This window comes from Clytia hemisphaerica, unplaced genomic scaffold (genome assembly GCF_902728285.1).
Source record: "Clytia hemisphaerica strain Z4C2 unplaced genomic scaffold, Clytia hemisphaerica genome assembly, whole genome shotgun sequence".
Classification (NCBI taxonomy): Eukaryota; Metazoa; Cnidaria; class Hydrozoa; order Leptothecata; family Clytiidae; genus Clytia; species Clytia hemisphaerica.
The window spans coordinates 1081657-1092106 of record NW_027104207.1 but is presented as its reverse complement, the minus strand read 5'-3'; the positions used below and the strand labels follow the sequence as shown (position 1 = coordinate 1092106).

Here is a 10450-nt window from a genome sequence, read left to right as displayed (position 1 = left end):
TGGGAGTGTGATATGACATATACAAAAAGAGCGGTATCGAATAGGATAAAAATCTAAAGAAAAGACAAAGCTAAAAAGGTTTTCACAAAACTGACGACAGAACCATCCAATTTATTTCAAAGCATCTTTTGCAATATAAAAAGAGGTTAAAAATTTTTACAAGTAAAATAGCCCACCAATATGAGGAATAGACCCAAATTCAGAGTAGAAAGTCGAATTAAATGTGCTAAATGGTCACCAGCAAAATTCTATAAAATAATACAAAGCTAATTGGTCAAGTATACAAATAAGCTTGCATGACTGTGAAAAACTAAATGCAAGTGATACGTTGTTGAAACTGATGTTAAAGAGCCAAATAGTCAGTGACTTTTTAAGCAAGTTCGAATCTCTGTTGCCATATTATGAATGGTAAAGTGACAGTTAAGTTTGTTAGCGCTGCATGACTAACGTGGACTTCTGGATCTTCTGCGCCTTGGTGATCTCCTTTTAGGTGAACGAGATCTTGATTTTCTTCGTGGAGGTGAGGGTGAAAATGAGCGTGATCTGAAATGAAAATAGGGTGATAAAGTTACTTCTTTCTATCAATAACTTTTTGCATTCAGATCCTAGAAATAACAGTTTTAAGGCTGAAAAGTTAGATTTAATTTCTAATAAAATTCATTTCATGTACTTTTGACGCGGAAATCCAGAGGTACAACACTGAAACACTACACTCAAAATTCAAAGATAGCACTGCTAGAGATCAAGTCAGACAATTTATTAACACGAAATACCTCTCACTTTTGAGAGAAAAACCAATAATTGAGAATTTCAAAGAAAACACAAGTCATCGTTTTACCTTCCTCTTCGAACGAGGGGTCCCGAAGAAGCACCACCACCTACACCGGCACCACCACGTCGCCGGCCGTACAATCTTCGCCTATAAAATTTCAAGATAGAGAAGCTTTTGAGTATTCTTGTCTCATTATAGGAATCGAATGGGAGTTTTCACCGGTTCTTACCTAGAAAAAACTGACACTCCCAACTTAGAAAACCCTTTTCTCATTTATGGTTAATGTATACCATTTTATTGATTATGATCTATGGAATGACCAGCTGCCCATCTATATCAATTTTAGGCTTGTTTCCAGCAGAAATAACGTAATTCTCACCTGAGTTCTCTTGAAATTGGTTTCAAGTGCATAAAATTACAAAATCCACCACGAGTGCATTCACTGAAAAAAGAAAAGAAATCACTTTAAATCATATTCAGCTGTATTATAGTGTCAATTATTAGAAACAAGAAGAAATACATTCACTTTTATTTTTTTATTTCATAAAGTCAACTGGTTAGTATTTTGTCGGCTGAAATGGACTAGATTAAAAATATCGGCTAATCTATTTTAAGTTGAATATAGTTCGAACCTGATCAAACGGTGGAAGAAAGTCAGCATAGAAAATTGAAAAAGTCTCTTACCCCATCTCATATTGACGGCAGCAAGATTCCCTGGTAAAAAGAAATGTTATGTCAAATCAATTTCAAGTATACTAGGGTCTGGCAATACCAGTAACAAATAAATATATGATAAAAACCTTAATTCTGAGCAAAGAAATCTTTAAAAACAGTAAAAGTATAGTATCTGACAATAGTTGTGTTTCCCAAATTTTGTAATACAAATAAGGCGATAATAGGGATACCTGAAATCAGTGACTGGGGATAATTCTGCATAAATTGGCTGACCTAAAGATAAAGTGTAGAAGAGTAAATTTTCTTTTCTGAGAAATAATGTACCTAACAACAATATGAAATAGAGATTCAATTATAATTCCCAGGTAAGTTGTGTATATCTTCAATACAAAAGAGATTTGAAAATTTCTTGATGTAATCAAGTCTTCCATCAAAAAGGGTAGTCCAGAGTATTCTTTTTAAATCCTCTGTAGCCACACTACAGTTTAAAACAATACTTCGTGAATTAAAGGGAGCTACAATGAAGTGAAAGCACGCTTCATTCCTGATCAAAAAATTAAGGATCCCCTCTAACATCAATCATCGATTGCCACCTATGCTTTTTTAAATTGTCCAAGGTGATAGTCTCGGTCAAAGAAGAAACAATGATCATTGGAGGAGAAGGTAACTTAAAAAAAGACTTCGAAGAACATGATTAGATCTTACCATTGTACCATCTATTGTTTACTTGATTGGAAGCTTTCTCTGCATCCTCCTCATAGCGGAACTTGACATAAACATTACCAACCAAGTGATCACCCAAGTTGTCGCAAACATTCATCTCTTCAATCTCGCCGTACTATAGAAACATTATGAGGGACATGGATGAAGCACGTATATCTAAATAAAGAAGTGCTAAAGAAAACCAAATTTAAAAACTGTTAATTCATTTCAGTAATGGAATTTTGTAACCTTGACATGTTCATTTATTCATTATTCATTCATCAGGTAGCTTCTGGGTCTATAAAAATTCATCATCTGTTCACCAAATAACACAAAACTCAGAAATGAGAAGGAAATTGTTGGTAAAGAAGGAATGGGTAGCTAAAAAAGATTTGAGAATAGACTAAACCTTTTCTTCGAGTTCAAGGAAAACATCTTCAAAGAAGCTATCATAATGTTCCTGTGCTTCTACATCACTCATGATGTGCGCTGAAATGGAAACAAGAAAGAAGTATTATAAAAGGCCACATTTGAATTGGAACTGGGCTGAAATAAAGACATGGTGAAAATTAAGGGATGATTTGTATGGCAAATTTTTGCTCTGCGCTCCCCTGGATTTTCGAAAACGGTTAATTCCTCACCCTTTCTCATTTTTCTGAAAAAATGACCAAATTTATAAAAAGGTCCAACCAATCAAAAACAGCCAAATCTAGCTATAATATGGTAAGATAAATACAACTTTTCGACCGTAGTAGTCGCGCGGGCATGCTTTTGTCCGCTTTAACCCACTAAAACCGTCCCAATCCTTTTTCGACTCATTTTTCTATTGTCTATTGGTGGGAAAAAAGGACTGTGAAAGTTTTAGCAGGATGAAGCAGACAAAAAATGCCCGCGCGGCAATTGGTAGCTATGGTCGAAAAGGTGTATACACCTATCAAACCTTAGCGGCTCCATCAGGTCATTAGGGGACTGGTAATGACTTAAGAAACATTTTCCCATTAAAAACTCGTTTGACAACTCAATTTATTAGGCACTTACCCAAGAGTACGCAGATTATCCAATGAATTAAAAAATTAGCTTACCAGCAGCAGCTGCAGTAGTTACAGGCATTCCATCAGGATTTGTGGCTTGGTTTTGAGGATTTTGATACATGTTTTGCAATAGTATTGTCTGTGAAAGAGAAAAGAAACATTTTGTGGTTCAGAGATGCGGGCTAAATCCATCTTACCAGGCAAGGTGCAGTACCCAGTGCTGGTGAGTCCCTATAAGGACATACATACACCTGCTCTGCCACCCAAATTTCCTGAGTGAATATAGTTCGCTACCTTAATTCAAAAGGGGCCTAAGTCCTGTGAGCCTTAATTCAAAAGGGGCCTAAGTCCATTTGGGTCATTTTGAGAAAATTGCAATTAAAGTTTTTCCTTGATTCTGAAACCATTTTTGATGGTAAAGCTTTGAAGTAAATGTTTTCTGAAAGCCATAGCTATAAGTTGTTTTTCCAATGAAAAGGCATTCGTTTGAAAGGAATGTATTTTTGTATGTAACAGGTGCAACTTAGTAAATCTTGCAGAGTGGACTTAGGCCTTTTTTGAATTAAACATGAATTTTGAAAAACGTGTGAGGGTTAAATTTCTGCCTTTTAGAGTTCAAAACCTGCACATATGACACTCCAAAATAAAACCACTTACACCTAGATTCAAGATAAAGAGAAAAGACAATCTCAGTAAAATAAAGAAAAACTCAATTAAACTTTTTAGGATACATGGACTTAGGCCCATTTGCAATTCAATTGGACTTAGGCCTCTTCAAAACTTAACAAACTTATTTTGGTGGACTTAGGCCTTTTTATTGTAAAAAGTTGATGGACTTAGGCCCTTAATTGTAAAAAGATGATGGACTTAGGCCTCTTTTGAATTAAACATCACTTTTATCAGAGCTTCAGTATGAAGTTTTGAACCTTTTTAACTTTAAAAACTACTTGTTATGTACATCAAAAGAGAGCAAGTGAGTCAGAGATTGAGAAAAACTAAAGATCTCAAATTTCATAAAAATGGACTTAGGCCCCTTTTGAATTAAGGTAGCGAGTTGTACTGAAATTCTATAAAATGTTCAAAATTTTAAGTGTAAGGTTTGCAGTCTGCAACTTACAGATAAAAGTTCATAAAATTATTTTTACATATGGTAGGTTCAAATAAGGTAGGTTTATTCCAAGTAAGAGAGTTTATGGAAAGTGATTTTCTGATTTTCATTATAGCAGCTAGTATTTCCTAATGAAAACTTTACCTGACTAAAAGTAGGTTTATTGTGGAGCCTTGAACATTTGTCTCCATGACGACAAGCACCAATCTTGAAATAGAAGGAGCAATTGACCCTAAAACAAATAAATTGCTCGCAATACAAACATTGACAGTGCAAAAAATGCAAAAAGTGGACAAAATAAGCTGTTTCTGGTTGAAAAACATTATTTTTAATATCTTAGGAGTTAGGTACAGAAATCAGCTATACTCGTGATATATCTGGACCATATTTTAGAAAGGCAGGGCAGCGACCATTGGTTGTCAAAAAGGGCACTTTAGGTACTGTTTTTCCACTAAAAAGGCTGTTTTTACCAAGATTTTAGCGATTTCAGGAGAGGCACCGTCCAATAACCGGACGCTAAAAGGGCATAAAAAATGGCCTGATATCTCCAATCTTAATTTTTTGAGAGCTTTCCAAAAATATACAACAGGTCTCTTTTTTGTATGTATAATAAGTGCTTTGACTAAAAAAGTCGAGCTATCTCAAAAAATCAAACAAATTTCAAACTATCAAACTATGTTGGATCTATTAGGGGTCTATGACTATGTCAAAAACCTATTTTTGGAATTTTGTACTATTTAGTTTACCAGTTTACAATGTACCAAACAATGTAGAAATATCAGAAAAAACTGAAATATGGTGTAGGAATTTTCTTTGGCTTCCCTACCCGAGCATTAGGCAACAACCATCCTCTGCATATCCTCTGCCTAATAAAGTAACCCATATATTTTCTTGATTTTGAGAAAAAAGGGCAAACTAGTCTACTCGTTGAAGACTAGTTTTACTTTAGGCTTTACTGTGCTCTCGTAATAATTACTGATGCTTAGAAAAACTGTATCTTTGGTTTGCCAGTAAAACTCAACCAAAAAGGGTTTGAAGAAAAAAGGTTTCTAGAAAATGTTTCCTGACAAAAAAAAGTAAGTGATGCCTTTTTATGAAAAATAGAAGCAAACGCATCATTTACTTGTTTTTGTCAAATTTTTAGTCAAATTGACATTATCCTCTAAACCACAATTACATTCGATTGAGATTTTCGTTCAAACTTGTTCGATACACTTTTCCTGTAATTTGCAAAACAGATCTGCGCGCATTATTTTGATGTTCTCCACTGATTGGTCTCTGGAGGTAAACAAACCTGTTTTTGCCTGCGTTTCATTAGGGGAACATGTTTTTTTTTAGCTTTTCTTAAGTTCTGTCGATTAAATTCCCCTCAAATTTTAGTATGTTCTTTCAACTGTCAACTGCTCTAACTTGGGACGCTTGGTCAAAACATGGAACTGTTGATATCTGGCCTGTATTTTCACTTACTGTTAAATCTCTTTGACAACAAATTTGTTCTCCACCAAGTTTATCAATTATACTTTTTGTCATAACATGTCACGATAACTTTCACTGATAGCGCGCCCTTTTTAACTTTTTTGTTTTCATTCAAAATGACGGGACCACGTCGATTTGGAGAATTAGAGAATGGCTGCCGCCTAATCGCAAATATTAACAAATAACGAGTGTGTAACTTGTCGCACAAGTGACGTCAAACAGTCCATCTTTTTGCCACTACTTTAGGCGTACAAACTTTCGCGAGCAGAAACTTTCGCAAGGACGAAAAACTGCGAAATTCACAACATTTACTTTCGCGAATTTAACGGAAAAATATTTTTCATGAGCATAAACTTTTGCGAATCAAGACGTAAAATTGAGAATTTTCACATGAAAAAATGGCTTAGAGGGACAAATACTTCTTGGATTGGCTTGAAACATTTTGTCCTTTGACTTATTAGTCTTTTAGCAGGCTAAAAACATTTTATTCAAAGTTTGAAGTTTTACAGATTTTCTATTTTGTCAAGAATTTTTCGTGAGCATAAACTTTCGCGAATGGCCCTTCCTAGAATTTTTAAAGACAATCGCGAAAGTTTCTGCTCGCGAAAGTTTGTATGCCTAAAGTAATCTGTTCTTCTTCATTCCAGACACTCGTGTGTGTTCAACTACAAATTTTTTTCATATTTCGATTTAAAAGCCTACTCAGTGCGAAAGAGAAATTGTACATTTTTCAATACGCCGTTTATTAACTAGAGCAGTGTTGACGGTATATACCGTGAAGTCGGGTAACTTGCATCAGTGGAGGGAAACTTGCATAGCCCTCAAATGAATGACCTGTCTGGTCATTAAAATTTCAAAACAAACCTGATTTACAAAAAATTTGCGGGTGGTAAAATGTATAAATATCTCCAAATCATAAGTGATGTCATGCATAACTATGTTTAATATCACCAGACGATCTCAATCGAACGGAATCGACGATCTAACCAGTCTAACCAAATCGAACGCAATCGAACGATTGAAATTCGATTGTCGAACGCAATCGAATCTCAATCGAATATTACCGCAATTTTCAGATTCGATTGATATTCGATTGCGTTTGATTGATGTTCGATTGCGTTTGATCGTCGATTCAGTGACCCCCAGATTGTTCATTGCATAATCGAAAGTAATTTCATTCGGCTTGTGATGTTTGAGAGCTTGGATGTTAGCAAGCTGCAAAAATAAAGCCAGGCGATCTCAATCGAACGGAATTGATGATCGAACCAGTCGATCGAACCAGTCGAACAACAATCGAACCAATCAAATATAACCCAAAATTTTGACGTTCCCTTGAGATTCGATTGCGTTCGACAATCGAATTTCAATCGGTCGATTGCGTTCGATTTGGTTCGATTGGTTCGATCGTCGATTCCGTTCGATTGAGATTGTCTGGATATCATTATCAAAAATTTAAGGTTACAGTACACGACCAGCAGCCATCGAGAAACATCTAAATTCCCGCTAACTATGCTCTTTTATTCACCCGCGATTCTGTCGTGAGTAACTCGGCAAAAATACTTGCGCAGCAAATATGAGATTCTAAAATGGTAGAGTAGAGCAGCAAGCGGAGCTGCGTGGTTCATTTGTTTTGAAATTTTACTGCCTTGATTGGTCAGTCATTTGATGGCTATGCATGTTTGCCTCCACTGATGCAAGCTATCCGACTACACGGTATCATACAACCCTAAAAGATCACTATCAAAAGTTAGAAGCTTAAAACCCACTTGCCAGCACTTGCCCAAACCCCTCGCAGGCAAAAACGTGTTGGTTTACCTCCCAAAGAATTTTACACACAACAGTCAACAGTGGAGCACACATTTTTTCCCGGGAAATTTGAATTACGGGAAAGGTGTATTGCCACTTTCTGGCTGCTATCATCAGTGGTATAGTTGCTTTTTTAGTTTACGCAAAAACTCCAGGTTTTCAAGCTTGTTGACATTAAAAAAATACTGGATCCAGCAACTTCAAATTGACTAAAATACGACCCTGCCTATGCCCCGGACAGTCGGGGGCAAATGTCTGGGGTCTGAAAAAAATAACTTTTTCCCCGGACCTATGTCCGGGGCTCCAATTTTTGCGCCATTAAATTTACCCCGGAAGAATATTTCAATGAAATTAGAAAAAAGCCCGCGCGGTCAGCGATTCTATAAAAAGCGACCGCACGGGCTGTCTGGGGCGTCCGGGGTAGTCTCTCAAAAACAAATACGGACCCCGGGCACGCATCAAAAAAACCCTGGACTGTCCGGGGCATAGGCAGGGTCGTAGTAAAATTGACACATATTAAAAAGTACGCCCCTGCCGACGCACCGGACACACAAAGTCCAGTGTTGGATGAGGATACTTTTTAACACCGGACAATCTCAACACCGTTCGGTGCGTCCGAGGTGTGAACATTATTTTCAAAACAAACTTTGTCTGGTGTCCAGAAGTTCGAAAAATTAACATTGGACCAAAGGTTTCCAGTGTGGCTGAGGGATACTTTTGGGCACCGGACAAGCACACTGGACTGTCCGGTGCGTCGAAAGGGTTGTTAAAAAGTTAGTCACAGACATTTTGCATTTTTCTTTGAAGCTTTATCCTTTCACTGGCCATAGTCTATGAAGAATGTTCATATAAATAACAAACTATTCATGAAAAGAAATAAAAGATTCAGACTTACTTATCTTTCTCTGTTCCAAAAATGGAAGCTAGATATTCAGCCATTGTTTCTCAAGTCTTCTGAGTATTTTCTAGCTGTACAGTACTCACTTCTTCGCTGTTCGCCGGCTGACTTCTCGTGTCTACCTTTGTCTTTTTGACATGCTTTAGCGCTGCCGTATAACAATTTACAGACCTGAGATTATATTCGGAGCTGACTTTGCTGCTTTACTGTGGAGGTTGCTTCGGTCGAACTACAGTGTAGCGATTTTTGGTCTGTAAATTTAACATTGATATCCAATACCATCAGTGGGCTTAGATCTAGACCCGGGATACGTTTCAAAATTTTGTAACGTATGGTATGAACGGATAATTATACAGATGTATATATTTTTTTTTGGAATATAGATTGATTGACAGTAATTAAATATTAAATTAAAACGTTACAATATACAAATTGCTTACAAGCCGTATATGTATAAAAGTTGCGAAGCGATCGAGGCAGGTCACTAAATTCGCAAGTTGCAAGCAAAAAGATAGAAAGTATTGAATGAGCCCGATAAGTTCTTTTTTCTAACGTTATAGGCAGGGGTCTCACCAAACAAAAATGATTCATACCTTATTAGATGAATATAAGTATGGAATTTAACGGCCTTGAAATTAACATAAATTTCTCAATTCGTGTTAATTCACTTAATTACACGTCTCCTAATACTCATGTAAGGTAAGTAAAAAATATTCGAAGAAAATTTTAAAATCGCGTCTTTTGTTCGGGAAAGCTTTTCCACCTAAACCTAAAAAGTAAATTATTTTCAATTTTGGTTTTTATTTTGACTCATTTTACTTCCGGTTTTAAATTCCTCGTGTCGAAAATCGAACTTTCTAATCTTTCGAATTTCGAATGTTTAAATAAAAACAAACATTCGAATCCCCCTGCCATAAATAGTTTTTTATTTGTTAGAATCCCAGGGTAGACAGTCTTTCCTCAGTAAATGATTGGTGACTCGATGATAGTATTCGTGGTTTCGAAGATTTTTACATGTAAATGTTGATATCAAATCTAGTCTTTATTTTAGAGTCCCTTGCATACAACCAAAACCCAATCAAAACAAAAGAATCCTCGGGGTCAAGCACTATCCGGTTTAAACACCAGTCGGTCTATTGAGACAGGGATGTGAAATACTGTACTTGAGGAATTTAATCTTTAATAACCATGCCCAGTTACGAGTTAGAAATATTGTATCAAGTTACATCATTATTCATACACAAAAATTTAAAAGTTTAGGTTCTATAAATATAATAAATCTATTAGTGGTATAAAATCCTAAAGATAAATATAAAGAAAAACCAGAGAAAAAGAACTAAAATTTAAGAAGATTTTCCAAAGTGGTGAAGCCTGTAGGGTTTTTAATCTTAAATCTGCTGGAAACAAATGTTTGACAGTCTTACCATTGATTTAGGAGCAAACTCTTCACATTAAAATAATTTTACCAGCGTAGCACAGAAATTTAAAACAGTTAAAAGTACATCATAAATATCCATAATATCATGTTTTGATGATAACTGTCAAGATTTGTTCATGGACACATATTTCGATATTTTACAAGTCATTTCCATTTCCAGCAATTTCTAAAATCCTTTTACAATGATATGTTTCCTCAATATTTACTTTATCCTGGCCATCAAATGCATATTTATAACAGCAAGCAACCAGAGCCCACATATTTTCGAGCAGCCAAGTCAAGATTTCAAGAACAACGACAAACAATCAGTTCTCTTTTCCACTGAATAAGAAGAGGGATAAATTCTTCCAGATTATCCATAACTTGAATATGTTCGTCCCCATTTCAAAGCATGCAAAAAGGCCAAGTTCATGTTCTTGCTCACTCTCTTATAGTTATATTCGCTTTGCAAAAAAGGTCATTTTTCAGCTTTCCTTTTCAAGAAAATGACACAACAACTCTGTTGAGCCTGTCTTGTCAATGAAACCAGACGAAACAGTAAAAA

General features: G+C 35.8%; 1 protein-coding gene across 1 annotated transcript; it reads right to left on the bottom strand.

The window, feature by feature from the left end:
- Positions 1-79: 79 nt before the first annotated feature.
- Positions 80-8603, bottom strand: LOC136815461 (splicing factor U2AF 26 kDa subunit-like). Its single transcript, XM_067071915.1, has 10 exons — positions 8466-8603; positions 4433-4520; positions 3232-3319; positions 2559-2638; positions 2153-2285; positions 1678-1720; positions 1457-1486; positions 1152-1214; positions 839-919; positions 80-543 (listed from the first exon to the last, which is right to left on the bottom strand). Exons 1-10 carry the CDS (start codon positions 8507-8509, stop codon positions 444-446), a joined length of 750 nt encoding a protein of 249 aa, XP_066928016.1. The 5' UTR covers positions 8510-8603; the 3' UTR covers positions 80-443.
- Positions 8604-10450: the final 1847 nt, after the last annotated feature.

Coding starts and splice junctions, on each gene's coding strand:
- LOC136815461 (XM_067071915.1), bottom strand. CDS start 8,509: ATGGCTGAATATCTAGCTTCCATTTTTGGAACAGAGAAAGATAA. Junction 4,521..8,465: donor TTTGGAACAGAGAAAGATAA/GTAAGTCTGAAT, acceptor TATTTGTTTTAG/GGTCAATTGCTCCTTCTATT. Junction 920..1,151: donor CCAATTTCAAGAGAACTCAG/GTGAGAATTACG, acceptor GAAATTTTATAG/GCGAAGATTGTACGGCCGGC.